This window comes from Dermacentor variabilis, chromosome 1 (genome assembly GCF_050947875.1).
Source record: "Dermacentor variabilis isolate Ectoservices chromosome 1, ASM5094787v1, whole genome shotgun sequence".
Taxonomy (NCBI): Eukaryota; Metazoa; Arthropoda; class Arachnida; order Ixodida; family Ixodidae; genus Dermacentor; species Dermacentor variabilis.
The window spans coordinates 24,150,180-24,176,966 of NC_134568.1; the positions used below are offsets into that span (position 1 = coordinate 24,150,180).

A 26,787-nucleotide genomic window follows, 5' to 3' on the forward strand; every position below is an offset into this window, starting at 1 on the left:
CAAATAATCCAAGATGTAAAATAAACTATGAATACATGAGATGAAGTTCTGAGTGAGAGGTATGAAAACAATTCTGTGTGCTCGTTATACACAACTCGTGCATGATGGCACGTGAATGTCCTCTATGTAATTGATGATCCCTTCGTCGGATTTATTTTGCTCATAGACGGGGACGATACTTCATCTAAACTAGGCAGCAATTACCGTTCGAGACACCTGAAAAAGCTGGCTGTCGATCTTGCACTTCATCGCCATCGCCTTCTACCTCCGACACGCACCGTTCTGGTAGTGCAGCAAACATATCCGAGTCCTTGATGCACGAATATTTCGCTATAAAAGCCCCCTTGCCATTGAGTACAGCAACACTGGTTGATTTTTCGTCTATAGAAAAATAAAACGAGAAATCGGAAGCTGTCCCAAGCAACAGCGCCCTCAACCAACATTCAACACCGGCAGAGCACGTGGCAACTATAGAGGCCTGGTGGCCTATATTTAGGACAGTCATCGTGGCGCGCTTTCGGGCTGCGCGCAAATGAGAGCCAACACTTTCCGATTTTCAAACAAGTTTTGTTTTATCGATAGCGCATATCATGGTGAGCCATGATATGCGCGCGCTCACTTTTTGTAAGTAAAATGTTGGTGTGCGAGGGTACAATGCGACAAGCGCGTCAGGCGCTGATGTGCCCGACTTTATTCCGCCACTTCAGGAATTCGTCCGTGATTTAATGGCTATGCAGGGCAAGTGACATGAACATTTCATATGGGGGGTCAAAGGCATCTCTAAAAGGAGCGACGGGTACGCTGAACCACCGTGAAGCACTCGGCCGTTTATCTTTTCGGGGAAATCTGCTGCATGTGCGCGTAGTGTCTACACTGCGCAAGAAACACCGTCGGACTGGATGTCTTTGTTGGACGCCTGCGCGTGCTCGCATGACCTTTGACTGCTTCCGTCACGTTTAATTTCTGCAGTGGTTTGCTTTTCTGAAAATTCTGCTCCAGCGTAATAACGCAAAAAATTAGACAGGCTTACGTAGTTTAATCGTCAAGCATCGAGCTTCTGTGCTATGGTTCAGGGCAGTGACATCGTCTTAAGATTAGTCACTTCTGTGCGAAACAATCGCTGGAACCGGCAACAATAGCCGGGCTATAGTGATGGGCATCGCTCGGTATTTTTGCGCTGCCGACTCACAGTGAATGATCGCAATCAGAAGTACGGACACGTTTTAAGACGTATGAGCCGCTGGAACGTTATTTGGATATTCAATAAGGCGAAGGCTTTATCCGGCTCATGGGGAAAAAAATCTAATGTCCGGCGTTGGGCGGTCTGTCGTTGTGGCACCAAAATTAATAGGCAGTCGAACTAACTACTTGTGGTGGTAATTAAGACTAATTTAATAAGGACCCACGAACTTTGGTGTTAATTAGGGCGAATTAGGCCTTCAGTTTCTATATAAGAATGTGCGAAGACTAGCCGTAATAGAAGCGTCAGCACAACCTGTAGTGTTAATTAGGGCATAGTTAATAAAGTTCAAATCAAAACGCCGTAATATAGAGTTCATTGAAGCACTCGACCTCACGGCCTTTGTAGGAGTCGAATCCAAGACATTTGATGTTAATTAAGGTGAATTAGGCTATCAATTTCATTATAAGAAAGCGCGAAGCCGGGCAAGTAAGCGTCAACATGACCTGCGGTGCTAGTTAGTGCAAATTAAGGTCAAATTAAGACCCAGTAAGATAGAGTTAATTAAGCCACTAGAACCTACGACCTCTAGTAGGAGTCGAATCCACTAAAAAATATGGGCGAACTGGCCGTATCATCAAGTTGGATTCCAATTGTCAGGTATTGGTGATGAGCTCAATTGAATTATTTCTAGAAGCCTAAAAACATAATCTCGAGTTACCCTTTTTGATCTGGTACTACGAATATTTCATGTAGAATTTCGACTAGCAATGTAACTGCAGAAAAACACCGCTGAAAAATGTATTGATACTATGATAAAGCCGAAGTCGGTTCAATTTGCAACCGATATTCAATCGATTCAAAATGTATACAGTAATGCATTTGGTCAGTAGCTGAGCATCACAATTCTTTAAAACAATTTACCTTGCTAATTGTTCGATTGCGAGAAACTGCACCAGAACAGACAGATGTCTGAAACACAAAATTAAAAACAATTACTTGGAAATGTGGACTACGCCTACCGTTTCAGGAATGCGCTGGGAGCATCATATGTACCACCATACTTAAATGTCTCCAGGTTTAGCAATATATTCTAAATTAATTTAGTTGACAACTGGTAACAGTCACGCGCTGAAAGCTCAGGACAAAAAGGTGTCCGTACATGTTGAAGGTCATCTGTGGTGAAGTTGTTCATTTTTATGGTAAAGGAGGATATGCGTCATTAACACATGAAGTCACATCATATTTGCCTCAGTTTTTAAATACAAGCTACTACGACGATAACGATGACACGTCGATGTCTTTAAACCTAAATTGATAAAGCTTATAAATGATTTTGTGCCTTCTAAAGTCAAGATTCGAGAAGGCGTCAAGGCAAACACCGGATGAATAACGAGGCTAGAAAGCTAATTAAAAAAAAAACGTCACCTTGTTCTTTCCTTCAGGAACAGTCAGAACCCTCGGGTGTATGAAATAAGGACAGCTCTTGGTGAGGAGATTGAGACAAAGTTAAGGTTCCTTCAACGATGCTTTTTTGATTAACTTGGCTCAAATCTACAACACAGCTCGAAGGAGTTGGGAAAATTTTTGAAATCTTGTGGCCAGGAGCATGTATATATTGCGAGTTTGGAGATAGATGTTGCTACAGTAGCAGTCTGCAATAAAAAGGCCTGCTGATTCAATCGTTATTTTCAGTCTATTTTCACACGCGCCTGCAATGTCGAACTACAGGATTACACGGAATTGATTCTGGAACATATGCATGAAGTCCATATGGAGTATAATGGTGCCGTAAAATCACTCAGACGGCTAAAAGGAATACACGGAATTAATTCTGGAACTTATTTCTGAAGTCCACATGGCTTATATGTTGCCGTAAGATCAATTAGAAGGCTAATAGTAAAGTCTGCGTGCCCGCCTAACCGCATACCTACGCTTATTTTGTAACCATGCTGTGCCGTAATAGCCGTTCTTTATTTATTTTATCCAACATAAGATTAGAGACTGGTTCATTGCCTATAGAATGGAAAGAGGCTGACAATATTCCGGTTGACAAAGATGGACCCAAAAACTCACACGCTAACTGTCGTCCGATATCACTCGCTCCTGTATGGTGCATATCACTGGAACGCATTGTTCACAGCGTGGTAATGAATTATCTAGAACAAAATTATTACTTTGAGAACGTCCAACACGACTTCAAAGCCGGCATATCCTGCGTGACACAACGGTTTAGTTGAATTCAGCAATGACCTGTTTTATCCTTTTGACCTCAGTGAGCGTATTCACTGAGCCGTATTTGCGGCATATTCGAAATTTAAGGAAAGCTATCGACTTGGTCGCAAACACACCCTTACTACACAAGTTAGCCTTTCTTGGAATACACTCCTCAAGAGCATGTTGGATCCATGACTACCTATTGGGGCGAACTCAACGTGTACTAATAAATAGTTTTTGTTGTCTTATGGCGTGAATGCATCATCTGCGATACCCCAGTCAGTTTTGGGACATGTATTATATTCAGTTTATATCAATGACATAGTCCATGAAATTCAAAGAGCAGTCCGATTGTACGCAGGTGACTTTGTCGTCTATAGCAACGTTAACAATGTATCTGTTCTCTCCTCTAACATTACTTGGACCGTACACAGCGCTGGTGCGAAAAAATGGAAAATCCATCTGAATCCTCAACAGCGCCAGTTTGTTTCGTTTACACGTAAGGGTTTTCTTGTTATGCCCACTAATGTCACTTAAAGCGCTCCTGCAAAGAAAGTATGCGATTACAAATACCTTGTTATCTATTTCTTGCCAGAATTTCACTCAAACAGCTAACTAAGGTTAAGAAAGTCTTATACTTGAAAAATTTTAGACGAATCGTTGAGTACGCTTGTGCGGTATGGGATCCGCGTTCAAGTACATCATCTTTCTCTAGAGCATGTACAACGCCGAGCCGTACGTGTTGCAACAAATAACTACGCATTCGGCAACAGTCTTACAGCTACGAAGCGAAGCATAAGTTGGTTAGTTTTTTTCACAAAGCAGGTTAAATATAAGTCTAGAGTTTCTTTACCGCATTTACTTTAATACGTGTAAGATAATTAAGACGCAATATTTTTAGATCCGCACACAATATTCATTTATGTTTTATTTATTTATTTATTTATTTATTTTCTATACCCTCAATCGCCGAGGCATTGCAGAGGGGTGTGCGTGACAACATATAAACAAAGAAAAGAGAGAATTAAACGCGCAGCGTTATACAGTATTAGCGACAAATTGTAAATCTGAAATAAAATATAACAGGATGGTACTAAAATAAATATAACTAAACTGAACAGAAATAAACACACCATGTTATGCAATACTAGTGGCAAATGTGAGCGTAAGAAAAATTTGGGAAAGGTAAAAAAAACAGGAGAAAGAAAAAAAAACGTGAAAAAGCAAATCAAGTTGCAGAGATGGCGGCACATGTGGAAAGAAAAAGAAAGGAGTGAGGAGGAGAGATGCACGACATGATTAAGCAGGCTTATCACAATGCTGGTTCGCAGATAAAGAATGGGAAAATGCAGAATATTCAGAAATGGAAACAATATCGTCAGGTAGGTGGTTCCAATCCTTTGACGTGTGCGGTATGAAGGAAAAAAAATGTGTTTGTGTTACAAAAAATGCCTTTAACTTTGTGTTTATGGTGAATCCGTGAGAGAGAGAGAGAAATTTATTTACAGAAAGGCAGAGAGGTCGGCCTGAGCTATAACTTGCTCTGGCCTGCTACTCTACTCTGGGGAAAAGGGACGGGGAGGGAAAGGGCTGATGAATGATGATGGTATAAGGAAGAGATGCGTATATACAAATTCACAGAGTTGTGGTATCTCTAAAGGCGTGCGTCCAACCCAGTGGCTTGGAGAAAAGCTACAGCGGCTCTTGTGACCAGGGCTGCGCTGGTTGCATTAGGCCAAGGACCTAAAAGAAACTCGTCCGATAGCGGTCTCTCATGGATGTTTGCTATGGAAGAGACAAGTTGCTGTCGTTCTTGCGCGTACGCGGGACACACGCAAAATATATGTTCAAGTGTTTCTGGCACCTCACAGCATTCACAGTTTGGGCTAGTATCACTGGCACCTATCATATTTCTATAACGGTTGGTGAATGCGACACCAAGGCGAATCCGGTGCACCATGCTCGTGTGGTTTCTATTGAACTTGTGAGGCATACGAAATCTCATTTCTTGGTCCCATTTGTGTAATCGCTTGTGTCGTCGATCTGGTTGGGCCCAGTGTTCCAACGTAGAGTTGCGGTTTACGCGACGAAGTAGGGCGTTTGTGTCTGTTCGTGAGAACGGAATGCGTACTTCACAAGCATTATCTAAAGCAGTTTTTGCTTCAGCGTCTGCCTGTTCGTTCCCTATCACGCCACAGTGTGATGGTATCCACTGAAAGGTGACATTGTGGCCATTTCTTGTTGCGTGGTCGAGATACTCTGTAATTTCTATAGCCATAGAATAATACGGGCCCCGTCTGAGGACACAGTCAATCGTTTGCAGAGCTGGCTTGCAATCGCAGAATATCGTCCATGCGCGAGGACGCTCCTCGGAGAGAAATCGAAGTGCTTCCCGGATAGCAACAAGTTCTGCGGCAGTTGATGTTGAGCTATGGTCTAGTTTAAACCGGCGAGCGATGATCATATGTGGAATGACGAAGGCCGCAGTGGAGGCATATGGTGTGACAGAGCCATCGGTATACACATGTACAGTATCTCCGTACTCTGTAGAAATGTGCAACAGGGTGAGTTGCCTGAGGCCAATAGATGGAACGAAAGACTTTTTAGTAATTCCAGGGATCTGCAATGTAACGACAGGTTTAGGCAGAACCCACGGGGGTGATCTCGGAATACAGTCGGGAGAGAATCTTGTCGGCAAAACACTCTGATGCCGCGTTATAGTCGTTGAAAAGCTGGAATCTGGGTGTGTGGTAGGGAGCGATGACAGAGGATGGTGCCTGTGTCGGGTCAACACGCGGAGGTACATTCGAAGAGGCTCGCAGAGCAAGTACACCCGAATAGGACAAGCACGAGCTTCCGCTATAGTTCCATTGGTTGACGTGCATCGTGGGAGGCCCAAACATGTGCGCAATGCTTGAGCTTGAATGCTCTGCAGCGCGCGCACACAACTAAGTCCCATGCTTGAGAGCGCCGGCATGCTGTACCGTATATACCCTACGAATAGTGCTCGGTACAATTGGAGTAATGACGACTCCGAAGGGCCCCATCTTGTTGCTGCCACGACGCGAAGGACGTGAACAAAACTCTTCAGCTTTGACTTCAGTGCGGCGACGTGTCTTGACCAAGATAATCCCCGGTCTATGACTAAGCCAAGGAATCTGTGGTGTGTAACCGTAGGTATCGCTACGCCGTCAACAATGATCGGATGCATGCTCATTCGTTTTCGCGTGAACGTAATCACAGAACATTTTTCAGTTGAGAGTCGGAGGCCTTGACGCCGAAGATACTTAGCTGCGATTGTCACTGCACGTTGAAGCCTAGCACGCAGTTGGGGACGGGTGGCTCCAGATGCCCATATGCATACGTCGTCGGCATATGTGCTAATCTTTACCGTGCTAGGAAGTTCGGATGCAAGGCCAATCAATGCAACATTGAAAAGAGTTGGACTGAGAACTCCCCCTTGTGGAACACCTCGATGTATATGGTACTGTCCGGTGTCGCCATCACTTGTCGACATATACACCGTGCGGCCACTGAGGTAGCTAACAACCCATGTATATAGTCGGCCACCGATGTCTAAATCTTCCAGTGCATCAAGGATTGCATAATGGAGTACATTGTCGTATGCACCCTTAATATCCAGAAAGACAGCTCCAACTAACCGACGTCGACTTCTTTCCTGTTCAACAGTGGAGACCAAGTCGATAACTCCGTCAATCGAAGAACGGCCTCTTCTAAATCCGTGCATAAAATCAGGAAAGCAATTATTTCTCTCTAGATACCATTCCAGTCTTGACAAAACCATTCTTTCCATTACTTTGCCGACGCAACTGGCTAAGGCGATCGGTCTGTAGGAGGAAAGCTCGTTGGGGCACTTTCCCGGTTTAAGCAGCGCTACAACGCGACTGCATTTCCAACCATCTGGAACATTTCCTTTCTCCCACGTCGCATTATAAAAAGATAGGAGAAGACGTCGTGATTCGGTGCCAAGATGGCAGAGTGCAGCGTACGTGATTCCGTCTGGTCCTGGTGCCGAGGAGCGTCGAGAAACTGAAAGCGCAGCGTCAAGCTCTTGCATCGTAAACGGTACTTCGAGCCGCTCATCAGGTGACGGGGGTGCGATGGTGACAAGGGATGAAGTCACTGCATTAGATGCGTCCACAATCAGTTTACAGTAGTCCTCTGCTACCTCTAATTCGGTCCGGCGTTGATGTAGGGCCACCGCATGGAATGGGTGTCTTTGTTGTGGAGTTGCCTGGAGACTTCGTATGACCCGCCATATCTTAGATAGAGGCTGTCTTGGATCTAGGGATCCACAGAAAGCCCTCCAACGCTGTCTGTCAAGCTTCTCCAGATGTCGAAGAACATGTCGTTGAGCTCGGCGACTGCTCGAAAGATCGGACGGTGACTTTGTTCTTCTGTATCGCCGTTCCGCGCGGCGACGGATCGCACGAAGGGCCTCATATTGTATGTCGACCGATGACCTGTGCCTCGGTATGCTGACTTCTCTAGTTTTGTCCCGCAGGGTAGAGGCAATGATGTCCTCTATTTCGGATGGAGATGTCATACTCTGACAGGTGGTGTCGACAGAGGTCTTAAATGCAATCCAGTCTGTTTGACGAATGCAACGTGAGGCTGAACGGCGAAACCAGCTAAAGTGAACGTAAGTGGGGAGGTGGTCGCTACCATGAGTCTCTAGATCCGTCGACCAGGATGCTGAAGACAGAAGGCTCCTTGATACAAACGTTAGGTCAAGACAACTGCTGTAGGACGTGCCACGAATAAATGTAGGAGACCCGTCATTGAGCACATTTAGTCCCCGACTACACATAAAGTCAGCCAAGTATTTGCCACGAGAATTCATCGAAGTGCTACCCCACAGGGGATGGTGCGCGTTAAAGTCACCAATCACAATATGAGGGCCTTGCGATGCTTCCAGCAGAGACATCAGGTGCGAGCAATCGATCCTCGCTCTTGGGTGGATATATCCTCCAATCACTGTAACCGTGCGACATCTGTATTTTATGGTGAGGCATACGTAATCATTAGTAGTATGCGATGGGACGTCATGTCTGAAATACACCAGGTCGTGACGTATACAAACTAATACTTTGCTCGAGGGTTGGTCGTTACGAGACCACATCTGGACATAACCAGAAATACGGAAAGAAGAATCCATATTAGGTTCACAGATAACAATAACTGGAAATTGGTATTTAAATACCCGCTGTCGGAAATCCGACAAACGACCACGCAGACCGCGAGCATTCCATTGCATAACAAACGATTGACGCATCCGTTCTTCAAACATTATCGCCATACTTGCTTAGTGAAGAACCACTAGCAGTGGTTCCAAGACTTCAAGTAGCTGCACGGCAGCCTTGGCAGCAGGGGTATTTAGGCCGGAAAGAATCCTGCGCATGGAGCCCATCAAATTTTTCACCATACTCGTGACGTCAATGTCATCCATCTTTTCATTTTCTTCGAGTATGTGTAGGAGCGGTGCATAAGGGATTTCCCACAGGCCTTGATGGTAACGAGGGCCACTGAGTCTCCGATGTGGCTAGTGCCGATGATGGGTCGCCTTGTACTTTCGCGGCATACAAAGGCTTTGAGGCACGTGCTTCTTCATTCCTGAGACGAAGAGGGGGTGGATGTTGCACTTGAGCTGTCGTCCCTCCAACGCGAGGAGCGCTGCGATCCCGTTGATGTCGGTTTCGTGAACGACGTCTGCGGTGGCGGATAGCCCTTGCCGCTTCCCTGTGCGTGGAACGATCTCTACCCATCTTCTTCAGAATACCCATTTCCTTCCTGATCTTTGGGCACTCTTTTGACGTTGCGTCATGAGCACCAGAACAATTTGGACATTTCGCAGCAACGTTGCAATTGCTGTCTCCGTGAGGTCCACCACATCGTTTGCATGTTATTGCACCCTTGCAAACTGCACTGACATGCCCAAGTTTCATGCACCTGTGACACTGTAAAAGCCTCGGCACGTAAGGACGTACCGGATGCCTCACATATCCAACCTTGACGTGTGTTGGCAAAGTTTCCGATTGGAACACTAATTTCACACATCGGGAACGTCCAAAACGGTGAAAGCTGAGCACAGGAGCTGACGATGATAGTAGTTTGGCCAGGTCAGTGTCTGTAATGTCAATGTCCACATCGTAGATGACGCCTGTCGTCGCTTCCTTGCCGTATGTGGGGAATGCGCGAACAGGGATGCTTCCCAACTGAGTGATGTTTTTCAGTGTCTCCAGTATGGTCGGCGTATTGACTTCCACCGAGAGGATGTTCTTTCGAGCGTTTATACGTATTTCTTCTACTTGACCATGGGCAGTTCGTTCAAAATATTCCGACAGGCTCTGCCTGTTCAGTGAGTTGAGGTTGTCTGTTGTCGTTGTTGGTACATATGCAATGGTGTATGATTGCTTGCCACTTGCCTTTTTCGTCGCCTGGCGACTGGTCGGTGATGTTCTTCGTATCTTTCTCTTCAGACGTCGGCTTGACACCACGGTAAAATCGCTGTCCGAGCCCATCTCATCAGTAGAGGAGCCATCAGATGACTCAATCGGGACCATGCTGGGGTCGAAGCGGTCACTCACGTCACCGGCATAATAAACTGGCCGTTCAGGACGAAACTGCTGGGCGGGGTTTGGGTCCCCCATTGCAGAGGACGACGTCCCCCAGTTTTCTTGTCACTGATTGCAGAGATCACAGAAAATAAAATAGAAAATGCAGAGAGCTCGAAGCTGAAGCTGCTCGCTACGATCACTTCTTAGTGGGTTGCGTGATAAGCTCGGTACGTAGGGACGAATGATGCAAGACCTTATGAAAGAGGCAAAGGCGGAATCGCTTACGACGCAGTGACAGAAATGCCAGTGATATAGCTTGTTTCATTGCTGTTACACTTGTTGCGCAATAGTAATTAGAAAGAATGAAACGCGCAGCGTTATTCTGAAATATTTCTACAGACCTAATTTAATTTGTGGGATGACGGTTCTAGATTGCAGCGGCTTATTCTAACTTCGAGCGCGCACGAGTTTTGTATCGAAGATTTTTGTATATCCGAGTGTCACGACCACGCATTGAAAATAACGCAAGTCATAAGCCGCACGGGTGCATTTCAGGACTCCTTCTCCCCACACACTGGTGGAGTGGAACAAGCGGCCCAAAGGTACTGAAAAATTAGTGTCTGAGCAGGCGTTCCACTCATTCTTGTTGAACCTGTCGTAAACTTTGCTTCTTTTTTTACTTCATTAGCTTCACTTTGAAGATTAGACCGCATTTCGTATTGTTCATCATTGTTTTCGGTTTATGCATGCATCAACACGGCTTCTGGAGAGTTAATATTCGTTGTACCCCTCCCTGCAACAATGTCTTTCATTAGGCGCTGCAGGTCATTTGCATAAATTAAAAATATCGTGGATGGCCGGCAGTGAAACGCAGCTTCTACTTTGCCCTTCCGTTTTGGAGAAAGCCAAAAACCAGGTTCCTCACATATTGCATTATATGGCATCTGTATTTACCCAAATGGAGGCTACGACTGGGACAGTTCAACTGTCAGAGCATTTCGCCACTATTGACATCGTTGGAGACCATGACAATACCTAAACCCAAACGTTCCCAGGTGTTACAAAATTATTTCAGATAGAGATGGAAAGATAAAAGCCAGGCAGTTATGTTAACCACTGAAGAGCCGAGCTTGTTACCCTACGCTGTTGGAAGAGAGAAGTCAAATAAATATCTATCCAGGATAGAGTAAAATAATTATAAGGTCCGAAAGGAAAGCCGCTGCAACACACTGGCAATCTTTGTTTAGTAATAGTGGAACGCGGGGAAGAGGTGTAGAATGCTCTGATATGAGCATTGTTGCTGGTTGGCTGCCGCTCCAGAAGCATACGTATATGACGGCAGCATAATAGCAGCGCCGTCATTTAAAAACTAGGATACAGTATTTCAAACAAGAAAAGTGGTCCTAAGACATATGAATTATTCGTACGAAAATGAGGAAAATGTTTCACATAAACCTTATGGACATTAGAACGGTCTCTGACCTGCAGCACTTGCGAGCGGAAATGCAAGTGCAACTAACATGCAAAACGTTTACCTGACTCACTTCGGGACGTTGTGTCGTGGGGGTGGGAGGGCGATGACGGCATTGAGCTCGCGATGGCTCACCACTTGCATTTTGTTTCGCTTTGAATCACGAGGCACTGAACGACGTACTGAAGGATTTCAATTCTCTTAAACTCTGCTGGAAAATGGCGCTTGCACGAAGCAATCGCAGACAATTCCAGAAAGGCTAGGTACACCTGCAGCCAACATCCTGCTTGACATCAAGATCCCAGATGCACCTCCATGCCGACTTACGAAAAAAGGCGGGAGGACTAACATTTTTACGCCGGGCTAGTTGGCACGGCGCTGTCACAAGGCCAGTAATACTTTCAAGAACGGCTGCAGTGACGTGGGCGACTTGCCATTGTCGGCAAGGCTACATCGCATCTCCAGGAATCCAGGACATCGACTACTGCGGCAAAACAGCCCTGGGGCTAAGTGGTATGCGTAACTCAATGGGACACATTTTTTAAAAACTTGATTGCTGAGGAATTTTTGGCAAATTGCACTTTAGGCACTTGATTCTGACAATGTTCTCACGCTATCTCTGGCGTCTAGTCTAATTTCACTGGATGGGTTTTTTCCCTGGGACACTTTTGTAGACTCGTTTGAAGCGCATGCGGAAATTTTTTAAATGCTGATTGCAGCGCAGCGATAACTCCTGGACCAATTGCACTCTAGTGGCAAATACTCTAGGTCTCCCTCTATATTTAGAGCCAGTTTGATTTTATTACGCTTGTGGTATTTTATGTTTGCTTGGGCACTTTTGTTTGGATGGTACTTGGCGAAGCAGCACCACAGGGGCAGAAGATTCATCCGTTGTTGCACTGAAGAGAAAGGGTTCGTCGATAATGGTAAAATTCATAGACTCGACTGTAAAGTAGTAGGCACATTCGTACTCAGATGTGTAATGAACGATGACACTCAGATACTGGAAGAAACAGCGGACTGAATGGCTCTATGGTATGGCATTCAAGCATTAAGCCCAGCTACGCACGCTATTTTTCCTCAAATTTTTGCGCATGGTAAAATGTTTTTTTGGTATTTATCAATATAAACGTTTCATACTAGCCTAACATATGAAACCTAATCAGTAGTTACACTCAATTAATGAGCAATTAACAATTCAATTACACAATACAGCTAATTTTTAGAACTATAGTAACTATGGTGATTACTGGTCGCTAACGCACTATGCTTAGTTCTCTTGGTTTTACACACTTGCAAGGTTACGGATATCAAATGAAATATAAAACAAGCAATTCCTCAATGAGACCCGCTAGGAACTGGTATGATGAAGTCAATAGGGGTAATTAATCAGTTATTTTACCGGTACAACAGACACATAGACACATATACGTATATTATATATTTACATATGCAAAGTGTATTGTCTTTCGCAACCGTTTCAATCAAATGTTCATAGCTTCTTTTCTTCCTATTCTGATTTTCTCGTAATCGATCTTCAATCCAACGTGAGACGTGAGTACTCATCCCGCAACTTATTTTTCCTTCGTCGACAGCGATAAGGTGCGTGCGCTCAATTTTTATGCGTAAATTGCTGCTTTGCAACGCGCCCGACGCGCAGAGTAAGGGGCATTTTTGCTCAGGATTAACCTTTTCAGCCTAGAATTTTTTTAACGACCGGAAATTCGAATTCTTAATCTCGTATTGAGTTACTATCGCCTGAAAAAAGAACTATTGATTATATTCTAGTACTCCGTGAGTATAAATAATGGCGTCATGTCTTAGTATAGGAACTCAAGGCTTAGTGGTTGTAAAGACCAATACAAAATATTTCGAAGTTGCAGACTATCATCGAGTGTTTCACACATTCAAATGTTGGAAAACTTGCATCGTAGCAATCAGACAGTGGCTATTCTGAGTGAGAGGTGTGAAAGCAATTCTGTGTGCTCGTTATACACAACTCGTGATGACAGCTGAATGGCCTCTATCTAATTGATGATCCCTTCGTCGGATTTATTTTGCTCATAGACGGGGAAGATACTTCATCTATACTAGGCAGCAAAGCTAGCTGTCCATCTTGCACTTCATCGCCATCGCCTTCTACCTCCGACACGCACCGTTCTGGTAGTGCAGCAAACATATCCGTCTCCTTGATGAACGAACATTTCGCTATAAAAGCCCCCTTACCATTAAGTACAGCAATACTGGTTGATTTTTCGTCTATAGAAAAGTAAAACGAGAAATCGGAAGCTTTCACAAGGAATGGCGCCCTCAACCAACATTCAACACCGGCAGAGCCCATGGCAACTACAGGCGCCTGGTGGCCTATATTTAGGACAGTCATCGCGGCGCGCTTTCGGGCTACGCGCAAATGAGAGGCAACACTTTCCGATTTTCAAACAAGTTTTGTTTTATCGATGGGGACCTTAAGTAGAAACGTGCCCGCCGCACCAGTTGCTGCTGGTTACGAGGGTCCGAACTAGTCAGCACGGCGTCCCACTTCTCGGGTGTGGGGTTGGGTATTTGCGGGGCCGCCTTCACGTTGGGGCACGCCCATGTGGTGTGATATAGGGAGGCGTAATCATTACAAAGGTGACATTTGTATGAATATAGTGTAGGGTGGATTGCGTGTAGTCTGCTTAAATGTGGGTATGTATTGGTTTGTAGTTGTCTCCATGTTACGGTGTCTTCACGTGAGAGGGTCTTCTGTGGAGGTGGGTATTCTCGTCTGTTCAATCTGTGGTGTTGTAGTATGGCGATGTATTGTAAAGGTACGGGCTCCATGGATGCGTCCGTATCCCTCTCTTGTGGCGCCCGGGAGGCATGAGCTCGGGCTACAGCGTGCGCACGCTGATTTCCACGGATGAACTCGTGTCCTGGAGTGCACACTATTTGAACGTCCGGGAATTCGGAGGCTTGTTTGAGGAGTCGGTGGGCGATTTAAGACGTAGCTACGGCAAGCTGCATGGAAGTCGGTAATAATTGTGATGTACTCGTTGGTCAGACTAGAAGTGATGGCCAAGGCGGTGGCTGTCTCCTCCGCAACGAGGGCGCTGGCAGTGCGGACCGTCATCGAGACCACCTCTTGTAGGTTATAGCCGACAACGCTGGCTGTCATGGCTGCTTTTCGGGGGTACTGCACGGCATCTGTGTATAGTGTGGTGGGGAGACTGCCATATTTTGTCTGTAGAGTTTTTGCGCGAGCTTGGCGACGACCGGCATGATGTTCCGGGTGCATGCTTCTGGGGATAGGGGCTATCTTGATGTGCTCCCGGAAGTTGGGGGCCAGATGGATTGCTTGTTCGTGGCCTTAGCACTGTTTGGGGTAGCCTAGGCGCGCTAGGACTGTTCCTCCTGTTGGTGTGAGGGTAGTCGTTCTCGTTGGCTTGTGAGGTGGGCGTCTATAATTTCTCCTATAGTATTATGGACTCCTAGGGCTTCAAGCTTGAGTGTCGCTGTTCCCGGGGGTTGGCCGAGCGCTTGCTTGTAGGCTTTCCGAAGAAGTACGTCTAATTGATCTACCTCCTTGGGAGTGAGGGGCAAGTACGGGGCAGCGTAGGCATTGCGGCTGATTATCAGGGCCTGGACGAGCTGTATTATGTCGTCTTCCCTCAGTCCGTATTGTTTGGTGGTGATACGAGTGACCATTCGCATGATCTGGAAGGTGGTCTGCTTGAGACGTTGGATGGTGTATGCGCCTCCGCCGTCCTGTTGCATGTGGAGTCCGAGAATACGGACGCGGTTTACTGTGGGTATTTCTTTGTCGTCGAGGGTGAGTGTGATGTTTAGTAGTTCATTAAGTTTTCTTCGGGATTTCTGTCGAACGACTAATAGTTCTGACTTCTCGGGGGAGCACCGGAGACCACTTGTTCTTGCATATTGCTGGACGACGTCGGTCGCTTGTTGAAGGGCGTCTTGTTTCTTTCCTTCGGAACCAGCGGTGGTCCAGATAGTGATGTCATCGGCGTATATTACATGCCTGATTCCTGGTATTGCGTTGAGTTTGTCAGGTAATTTCATCATAGCAATATTGAAAAGGGTGGGTGATAGAACAGCACCTTGTGGGGTTCCTGTGTTGCGGGTAGGTAACGTCGGGGTTCTGAGTGAGCCAATGGCTATTGTGGCCGTGCGGTTGCTTAGAAAGGCGCGTATATAATTGTAAGTATTACGACCACAGTTCGTGAGGCTTAGGTTCGTAAGGATGGTATGGTGAGCCACATTGTCGAAAGCGCCTTTGAGATAGAGTGCTAAAATCGCTCCGGTGTTGTGCGGTGAGATGTGTTCAAGGGCTTGTTCCTTCAGCTGAAGAAGGATGTCGTGGGTAGAAAGGTGGGGCCGGAATCCAAACAGTGTTTCAGAAAAGAGGTCGCTGCAGTGGATGCATGCTCCGAGCTACGCACAAGGTTTCGTAAAGTGAAGAAACGGTATAGAGCACACCTGCAGGCACAGTTTAGCACAAGTTAAAAAAATTGTCCGGATCGCACGCACTGTGGGAGTGGATGTGAGCGAACCTTTCCGTGCTGGATGCTGGGATTGACGATAATTAGCGGTAATCTTTACGGTTAAGCGTAATTTCTTCAACGTTTAGTCTAACACGAGAGCGGTGAGTTGATGTTAAACGTTACCTTATGGGCCCCAGTGCTGTTTGTCTGCGTAGTGGACAAAACACGCATGGAGAGGTGTTTGCTTGAGGCGTTGTTATGCGCCATTGTTCGTAACCTCCGAGAAGTCTAGCATGGACATTGCCTCACACGGAAAATAGCATCGTGGCAGAAGGGTTAAATTTTATTTGATTTATGAGGCTGTACGTGCGAAAACCATAATCTGATTATGAGGCAATCCTCAGTGGCGTACCCTAGGCACCCCCTAGAGTCTTCAATGTACCCTTAAATCTGAATGCGCGAGCGTTTTTGTATATCACCCCTGTACAAATGCGGATGCCACGGCTGGGATGGAATCCCCGACCTGCAGCAATGCCACGGTGAACAGCTGCGGAGGCGGCACAGCAGTGTCGATTTCACACGCGACCGTTTCCGTACTTTCGCCTTGATGCCACAGTACTTTATTTCGGCTTTGCCGCGCCACGTGGAAGAAGTTAACGTCGAAGCACTGCCTGGCGTCGTCGAATGGAGCCGATCCAAACAACGCACTTCGCCTTGGCCGTCAGGATTGTCAAACGGTGCGCCCTGGAAGAGGGACATTGTGTTTCCTTGCCATCGCTATCGCGGATCTATATTGTTAAATCGTATCATATTGTTATATGATACGATTTCAAAAAGATCGGCATTTTTTTAATGGCGTTATATTACCATCGGCATACTTAAGAAGTGTTGTGTTCCCTACAATCGGGCAAAGCACCACGCAAAATTCTAGGTGCGTGTGTTCCACATTCATTTAGGATAATCGTCTGTGCTCTAAGTGGATACGCTCTAAATACCTCAAGATCATATCGTATTCCTTCTCTGCAGTACAGGAGGAGTAGTGTCAAAATCTTTTTTCATCAGGATTGACCCGAACTGTCTTGAATAATATGTTGTTCTCAGAGTATTTAACCGGTACCAAAGAATGACGCCTAGCGAAAGTATTAGCCTGTCTCGAGCACAACTATGTTACATACAGGTAACATCCTTTACACACAAACGCACGGTACCAGTGTGAGAATGAAACTTACTTGAGGTAAAAGCATATTTAGACCAAATACAGAACAGACATGTTTTGCAAAGGCATCAGCAGTGTTTGAGGAATCGCCATTTTCATCATCGATACATACATCTTTGGCGCTCTTTATACAACAGTGAGAGCACACGTAGCTGCAGAAATTTATTTACATCCCTTGCGGGCTTCAACATGCGCAATGCAGATTAAGTGATCAATGTTACAATTGCAAAGGTAATGACAGCAGCTAAATTCAAGTTTCTTGATATCTAGACCTGCTTGATCCGTTTTTCTGTGTGCGCGGTCTTTCAGATTTATTGTCGTTTCTAGTACATTAAAAAACCAGTGAGGAATATTGAGCCATTTTGTAGGTAGGAATATGCGCAAGTCAACTTTCATGACCTTCGTAAGCCAATTAAATCGTCAGCTACCCCATCTACGAACGACCAGTAAATGTTTTCAAGATACTGGTACTAGCCTACGTATAATCACCGAGGGAAAAGTTAACGCTGCGCTTCGTGTTGTTACCGGAACGGGTACTGTGTTTGTGAGCTACCAGAGTTAAAGGAACACTTAAGGAGGGGTCGAACTTGCATTAATAATAATAATAATAATAATAATAATAATAATAATAATAATAATAATAATAATAATAATAATAATAATAATAATAATAATAATAATAATAATAATAATAACAATAATAATAATAATAATAATAATAATAATAATAATAATAATAATCCGGGTAATCATTTTCTTGTGCTTCTACTTCATCCTTGCGTATGTAAGGATGAAGGATGCGTAAGGATGTAAGGATGCATATGTAACAATGTGCTCGAATTTGCGACTGTCCTCTGAACGATCCTTAAAAAGGAAGGCAGAATCCTGGTAGCTTTATTGGGACTTGGTTTCGAACAACGCGGCGTGAAATTCCAGCCAACCCTGTGCGTCCGTGGATTACACTACATTGCAGGATATTACAGCCGAGCACACGAACAGAACCATTTCTCTGGCCTGGCCCCCAAGTCGCGAGGCAAGTTTGCCGAGATCACGTCGTCGCTTGGAAACGGAATAGTTATGTAAAAAAAAAGAATTACAGCAAGCAATAGAGTGCAGGGCTCATTCGATTTCGCCCGTTACCATCGCCCACAAATACCATGCTCCAGGAATCTAGCATAGCAACATATTTCGATCGCAAAAAACTTTATTTTAAACACATATATCAACACTACGTTCACACCAATACATTGAAAAAATAAAGAAAATTACGAAAGTAAAACGGCCGCACTCGCCGCATGCGGTGCCACAGGATAGCTGCACTATCGTCAAGGCGACGGCGACACGGCGACTAGCTCGCAGCGGTTGCTGGGGACGGCCTCGCCAAACCCTGCGCAGGTACGCAAGCGCTTGAACGTAGGGGAGACCCCAGTTAGCTCCCATACGTCTGGTGTGTCCGTCGTGCTTGCGATCCGAGTGCACTTTTAAGTCGCCGGTCACGTGGTCAGCAGGGAACGTACGGTCAACGACTCAGCATGGATAAGCGCAGGTGAGGTGGCGGTAAGGCCGCGTGCAGGGCTTGGCGCCGTTGTGCCGCTGCAGCTGTGACGAGGTGCAGCTGAGCAGGTGGCAGCCACACGTGCGGCGATGCAGGAGACGACGGCTGACCGCTGTCGTCATTGTGCGCCGTTCCAGGCGCACACACCGCCGTCCTGCCGTCTACTCTGGTCGGGGAGAACCTGATGGAAGGAGGAAGAAGATGTGATTGTGTGTTACTCACCCACGAGGAGAGTCAATGTCCTCTTTCCCAAACGGGAAATTAAAAAAAAATGTTACAGCAGGTGAACGCACTAAATCGCAGTAAACAACCTTATCATGGTTTGAGCTTGTCTGAACTGCTAATGATGCGTTCTGCGCAGTTAATCGAACATACTTCGAACTACCTATCATCCTTTCAATGTCTTTAGAATAAGTGAAAGATAATTTTATCTTTTACACTTCTAGGAAAGAAAGTTTGTCTATATGAAGGAGTTCTGCCGTAGGAACAGTTATGTACTGAAGAAACTTTAGAGAGCATAACTGTAGAAGAAGAGCGGCGCTTTCAATGCGCAACAGCAGAAAGCGAACATGGATGAGCACGTATACTTTTCGAGTTACTTCAACCACTCTCTCGCCTAACCGTAAACGAAGAAATAAATCGCACTGTCTAATGCTTTCTGCGATATGTATACGCATTTGCAGTGGGAAAGAAATAGGTGTTGTCGAGCTTCGCCGACATGGAAAATCAGCTGTAGGGAACATACAAAGAAGGTTGATGTAAGAGAAAATTGTCATCCACCCGACAGTAGTATGAAGCTTTAAAAGAAACTGTTCACGGTTTCTCAGAATCAAAGCTTCCCAGCTGGCGAAAGATTCGTCCTTGTCCGTAGCGATGGATTTCGGAACCAGCGCCTTTCATTGGTGGTCTTTGTACCATTTGACTTAACAAGGAGGTTAGCAGATCGCAGCAAGAAGGTCGATTAATCAAATCTCCAAGCACATGGACACTGAACATCGGAAATCATTTCTACTGAAGCGCACAAGGTCTCGGAAGGGTCATGAAAGGGAAGATTGTCATCCACCCTAATCCATGTGTTTAGATTTGTCGATTGATTAGCCTTCGTGCTGTCTGCACTTAAGCTAGACTCCTGGTTATCTCAGATGGCGGAAAGACCAGCCCGGAAAGGCGTTGGTACTGGCTTTGATCCGCGAACCTGGACGAATTTCTCTTGAATTCCGAAGCTTTCCTTTTATAGGCAGCTCATCTGGACACGTAGAAGGTAGCGCCCCAACCGGCCGCTGGGCGAAGCTTGCGCGTTCTCACTAGAACGAGCGGATTTGTCACGAATACCTGAAGGTACAGGGGGAATATTGGAAAAGGCAGGTGACAGAGATGTTCTAGAAAACAAGACACACGAGACAGATGTTGTGATTACACTGTGGAAAGCTGGAATTTTGTCCCCACAGAGGTTAAAATGCAGCTTTGGAAGCCTATGGAAATGAGGAAACGTTTGTCTTGATTTTCGAGGCAAGAACTGTCACTGTAATAAAACTAGCACAGCTGTTGATACAGCCGGTAAATTATATGTAGTTCGAAAACATCTTTCCATTGATGCCTGTCTCGACTTTCCGCAATCAGCGTAGTACTGTTCTCGAAAGCGATTTTCGAAACACAGTCGTGCACATGCCCAAGACACTTTGATAATCGAAATGGTATCATTGTTCATCGTAGCAAGCAGTGACCAAGTGGTTTAATCGCATGCTCCTATGGCTGCATGTTAAATGGGTAGTGCTTGACTTCCGAGGTATTCATTTTTTTTTCCGCCTCACACGACTTTCTACAGTCTCCCACCAGACGACGGAAACAACAACTATAGCCTAGTTTCGATTATTTTTACAGTGTTGCTGCTGAAGCATAGTTATCAAATATTGCTTTGAAAAAGATTTAGTAATCATGCTCATATCCTGACTGGAAGCTTACCATTATCAATTAAAAGGAAGGTGTACAATCAGTGCTTTTTACCAGTGCTGACATATGGGGCAGATACTTGGAGACTGACAAAGAAGCTTGAGAACAAGTTGAGGACCGCGCAAAGAGCGATGGAACGAAGGTTGCTAGACATAACGTTAAGAGATAGAAAGAGAGCGGTTTGGATCAGTGAGCAAACGGGCGTGGACGATATTGTAATTGACATCAAGAGAAAAAAATGCAGTGGGGTAGGTCATGTAATGCGCCGGTTAGACAACCGTTGGGCCATTAGGGTTACAGAATGGGTACCAAGAGAAGAGAAATGCAGTCGCAGATGGCAGAAGACTATGGTGGAGCGACGAAATCAGGAAATTTGCGGGCGCTAGTTGGAATCGGTTGGCGCAGGAGAGGGGTAATTGCAGATCGCAGGCCGAGGCCTTCGTCCTGCAATGGACATAAGACAGTCTGATGATGACGATGGAAACACATTTGGAATCAACCTATTCAAGTTGAAACTTCGGTGCGGCTGGACTTTAAACGGGACACACATGGCCATAGGTAATGAATACTTTAGTTTCGACGCGACCTCGACCCTTCTGACCGTATGGAGTGCGAGTCAGGGCTTTCTAATTCGCGCATGCGCCTGAAGTTTGCCACACGCATCCAGGTGTATATATATGCGTGAGGGCACTGACCACTCAGCTGCGTTTTGGGATTTTTCTCACGACGAATGAAGGGGAAACTCAGCTACACAATATTTAACATGCCTCCTAAGAGAACAAAATAACACTTTGTGTCGCATTCTCCTGGGTGGCGAGTTTTCTTCCACTTTCTACTATCTTCAGTGCGGCCACAGGAAACGCTGCGCATGTTGCTGTTGACATGGCGAAAGCGATATGAACCAAGGCACATCGCCTAGGCTGAGAAACACGTATGGCTTTCCTTTATCGCTTCGTTCTACAGTCGGGTGGCTAAGAACATTGCCTTTCTTTTGCTCCTTTGAGGACACAATGACAGTGACTCGTAGCTTGCACAAGGCGGTATATTTTCGCTAAGAACATGCTTGACCACCATATGGTCTAGCGAGTGGTCTAATGGAAGACTACAGATTGCGAGGCAAAAGTGACAACAGCGACTTTGGGCTTTCGCGTATTATATCCACGGAGGACTGACAACGCGCAGCAACACATTTTCTCCATCGCTTCATTGTTATGTTGGCACGCTTGTTTTTTTTTTCTAAACATTTGCATACCAGTTGTATGCTTGTCGTATTTCTATTTCTCATTCTGTACTCTTACATCGATAACATGTATTTTCGTACAAATATTCTTCTCCCATCAATTACTCCAGGTATAATGTATCTTTTATACATGGTGGCTGTATGTATGGTTCAGGTCTCCATAGGAATGTGAAACAGTAAAGAAAGCCGCAGCCTCTTGCTTTCCTTTTCGACTTCAAATTTACGAAAAGTTGCCAATGGTACTCTCCGCTCTTTAACTCTGTACATCAGCCTACATATCGTTTCCATATTACTCAGTTACAAAGCTGTAAACTTTGTGCAGCTTTTTTACTTGTATCTTCTTTTTCTAAGATTTCAAGTTGTATGTGACTGAAAGAAAAGACGGAATATGTGAACCAGAAATATGCTCTTAACAGTCCATACATTTATACATTCTCTGTCTCCTAACAGCTCCGACAGTAAAGCCAAATTCCCTATTACTGGGTGACACGTTGGCATACACGAGCAAATAGCTGGCCTACAACCACAGTGTCTCTTAGGAGATACCATGGCGAAAATGGAGTAGTAATAAAAGAGGCCGAACAATGACTGCATTGTTTCAGCTGGACTGGTGTCTGGCTTACCTCGCGTGCAGCCTCCAAATACAGCTGCTCAGAGTAGCCACGCCGTCCGTGTCGCCGTTGTTCTCAGCCATGGTGGATTTCAGCACCGTCAACGCGCACGGCAACGTGTCACGTGGGTGGATGCGTAGCCTGCAGCCGAAGACGTCGAGGCTGTACTCGGCAGAAGTCACGTGGTCGCACTCGACGAAGTGGCCACTCATGGTGCCGGCCGCTTCCACTCCACGCGTACTCCGATCTCGCGCACTGCGTTGACAATACGTGAATACAATGAACACTGCTGTTAGAATTTTTCTCTTTGATTTTATTTATTCAGACACGACTTCATTCGAACCAATAAAGAAACGTAACTAAAAAAGTGTCCTAACACAATACTTGCCACGTGCACTGGTGTCACTACACCATGTGCCACTCACTTTATTGTGAGTTTTTCCTGCCACAGTTTGAAGCACTTTGAAGCTATATTGGCATTCTTTTTTTCGTAAAGGGGCAAAAGCCTGAAGTGCATCCTTTGATACCCCGCTTCTTCCAATGTGACTTAGCGTGCTGTCGGAAAAGGTGCCCTTTGGGGCAAAAAAGTGTCTCAATGCACGTGTTTTGGATTGTTTATTTGCCTGTTTGTATTGTATGGCAGCAGACAGCGGCATCGTTTATGCACCGCAGGAGCGCAAATTTAGCACGTACCCAAATATGTTGTTCTTGTTGTTGTAATTCTTCTTAATATTATTATTATTATTATTATTATTATTATTATTATTATTTTCGGATGCACCCATTTTTTTATACCTGTGTTCGCACACGAGGATGTATCAATACAATAACACTGAATCATGGGCTGGAACCCTTCCTGAAGCAATACTATTGAATAAAGTGATGTTGCCTAGCTGTAAGGAGAGTCGAAATCTGCTGGGAAACGAAAACTATGAAGGAACGAATGGATAAATAAAAATGATGGACGCTATATACACGCGTACATGATACAAACCTCCCAATTTGCGGGCGGTTTCTCTTTGAAACATCGTGTTCTTCGCTCCTTCTCCAGTCTTTTTCTAAAAGAATTGCAATAATTGCCCTTTCGGCAGGCTTTATCTTGCTTCTGCCAGACTAGTGCCGATATGAGACATTGTAGAATTCGCACAAGTACATTCGATGGCCTTAATCGTAACTTCTTGCTTGACCTTGGGACGTGAGGATTAAGCGATGAAATTCGTTGTATTTACGGCACATAGCGGAATGCGACCGACTGAGTGTGCCCACAAGATCATTTGAGGCGTAAACGAGTTTAACAGCTATTTAAAATGCGTTCATAAAATGTTTAGCACAACGTTTACGAATTCTCGACTCTGCAGCAAGAAGATTTCTCCCTGTTTTTGCATGCTGTTTTTGTTAGGACGCGTACCTGAAACGGATAAATGTGCTCTGTCAATTTATAGCTTATGTTAAGTTGTTCCAGTATTTAAGATGGGTTTGTAGTAGTCTAACTTACAGCTTAGTGGTGTTTTACGGAGTGGTTTAGAAAACATAATCTTTACCCGCTTCAGGTTTATAATCGTTTACGTAGTTTGTTTGAACTTTGATGTCGCTTTCTTTTTTGGGTTTGGAGTTGCGATTTTCCTGTATTTAACATTAGTTACTTAAATGAAAAATCCTCCTCAGAGAGTCCGGATATCCTAACGTTTCTCATTGAAAAGCAACAAACATCTCATTTGGTCCATTCCATGCAAAGCAAAACTATGTCTCCGTTTCAATGAATTTAGATAGGATCTTCTGAGGTTCAGCACATCATTTCATAACAAGGCTGCAAAACACTGACATTTCTTGGCGTAGCTAGCAATCCAACCACGCACGTCTGACATGAATATCAGAGACCAATCTTAACCTTACTCATACGAAATAGAGGATTTAAGCATGGACCATAGTGTGGACCCTTCGAATTACATTAAGCAAGGAATCGGAAGCAGCTGCGCATTGTCGTGAAGTTTGCGAGGTATATGACGTTTTACCAGCAGCAATGCTTCTAGGATAAAATGAAATTCTGCGGTTTTACGTGCCAATACTCCGATCTGCTTATAGGGTACACCGCAGTGCAACAAACTACAGGTCTACATATTAATTCTACCGTGTATGGATTAATTTCAACCACCTGGCGATCTTTACCTAGCGCCCAATGCAAAGTACACGGGCATTTTTGTATTTCGCCCCCACTGAATTGCGGGAGCTGCGTCCGGGATTTGATTCCACTACCTCGTGCTTAGAAGAACAACGCCAAAGCCACTAACCAACGACAGGAGGCGCAAGCGCAGAGCATAGGACGAACGTCAAAGTTACTGTTAATAAGCAATAGACGTGTATAGCCGCAACATGCGCAGAAGTTGCATACTTTTCCTCCGAAATTGATAACAATTTACGCAGAGTTTCAGAAGCTGGATAACCGCACATCAACGCGCCGGCTACTCATGCGAGGGAATAATTTAAAGTGGCATTTAAAGAATTCGTTTAACAATAATCTGGGCATTTAAATATTTCGCTCGGCTGGAATGTGAACGCAAGTGAGCAATGCGTGCGACTGCCGACGCACTTCTTTCTTTTAAATATCTTAAACGTTCTAATATTCAGCGTACTGTTATGAACGTGAATTCATTCCAACCATACAAAAACCATCTGCTAGCTTAACGTGTTACAACGTGTTCAATATTGCCCATCAATCGTGCCATTCCGCAATACCACCAGAATAATCCGCTACATGGTCACTGATTGCTATATAACACAGTTATTCCTGATTTGTACTACTCTGTACTACTCAACAAGAGACACGTTGGTTTTCTTTTCTTAGCGAGACAAAACAACCCGTCAATGAGATTTTTTCCCCAGTATAGAAATAAAATAAAATTGGGCTGCCCACTGAGGATGTTCGCAGTGGTCCTGATAAATGAAACAGAAAATACCGAATTGATCGTTACCTCTGTATGAGTAGGCGCACGGTGAACCTCGAGGCTACCACCGTCTGGTGCCAGGCTCCTTGCACGGTCCATGGTACTAGCAGGGAGTTACACTGAGCCACGGTGTCCTTGACGCCCAAGCGAAGGAGCGGGTACCACTCGGTCCTTGGGAACAGCCTCCTGGGTTGTCCTGTGTGACTGCCGCAAGCGCGTTCATCGACCTTGTACCATGGCTTGAGCACGAGGTCCCGATTATCGGGGAGGACGTCCTCGATGGCCAAATTGCTGAACGCGTAGGACACGTCATCCTTGGCCCCATCTGGAAGTGCGGCGAGTGCAATCGAGGAAGGCGTCTTGCGGGATGGCGTCTCTTCCGAGATGATTGACAGGCTGCCTTGGAAGAGACGGTGAATTTCGATGCCGCCAGGTACAGCGATCCCCATGACTGGTAGTAGGATGATGCCGTTCCTTTCTGCCATGGTTGCCAAGTGCGTCCGCCACGATTAGCTGCAGGCTCGAAAGCGCGAGACAGATTCTCGTTTGTCGCGTGGGCTTCGCGTGCCAGAGCGCGAGGGCATGGCCTCCGTGTCGTTCTTCTTTTTCCTCTCTTCCATTTCTAAACCTTGTGTAGCGAGTTATGGCGCTTCGTTAATAGGCCATACTTTGGCGTGCTCGCCAGCTCTAGCGGTCGTTGAATTAATCTACTATGGAGCGTGTAAAAGCGTCAGTCAATAATAATAAAAACGTCTACAAGAGCGCGTACTTGGTCCATTCGGACCTTCCTATTGAAAGACGTGAAACGCTGAAATATTTTCATGAGACAACCACTGTACAGATTTGGGCAACAAGTGTTGCATCTTATAAATAAAGTTAGACGTTATCTAGTTCGGGAAGCACATTATCAATATATGGCTGGGCATTTTTATAGAAAAGGTTATAAAACGGGTAAGTCCAAAAAATATGTACGCGTATACACAAATTTTACAAATCTGTAACTCTACACCAAAAACGGATAACGCAGTTCTCCAAAGTGCATCTGATAGAGCACGAAAAGCGGGCAAACCTTATATATGAGATCATAGTCTGAAACTGTTACAATGTTTGCAAGTGTCTTGCAAAGGTCATAATAAAAAATAGTGGTATACTTCAGAAAGGTGTGTCATATATCCCATTTCTCCGCCTTAGGCATACTAGTAGGTGTAGTTTAGAGATTCGTAATATTGTTTTTGATTGCTGAATTACAGAATTATAAATATAGCAGAAGAAGCCAACAGTGACACCGAGGACGACATACAGGAAATTGGTTGTGCCTAATAAATGCAATAAAGTGGTGGCGCTGG

At 45.2% G+C, this 26,787-nt stretch overlaps 1 protein-coding gene and 1 pseudogene across 1 annotated transcript; one reads left to right on the top strand and one right to left on the bottom strand.

Annotated features, from left to right (window-relative positions):
- The window catches only part of LOC142575878 (uncharacterized), a 142,189-nt pseudogene that overhangs the window by 28,184 nt on the left and 87,218 nt on the right, over positions 1-26,787 (top strand).
- Positions 18,118-25,945, bottom strand: LOC142570394 (uncharacterized). The gene is made up of 3 exons (XM_075678784.1): positions 25,469-25,945; positions 22,512-22,754; positions 18,118-18,879 (listed from the first exon to the last, which is right to left on the bottom strand). Exons 1-3 carry the CDS (start codon positions 25,924-25,926, stop codon positions 18,663-18,665), a joined length of 918 nt encoding a protein of 305 aa, XP_075534899.1. The 5' UTR covers positions 25,927-25,945; the 3' UTR covers positions 18,118-18,662.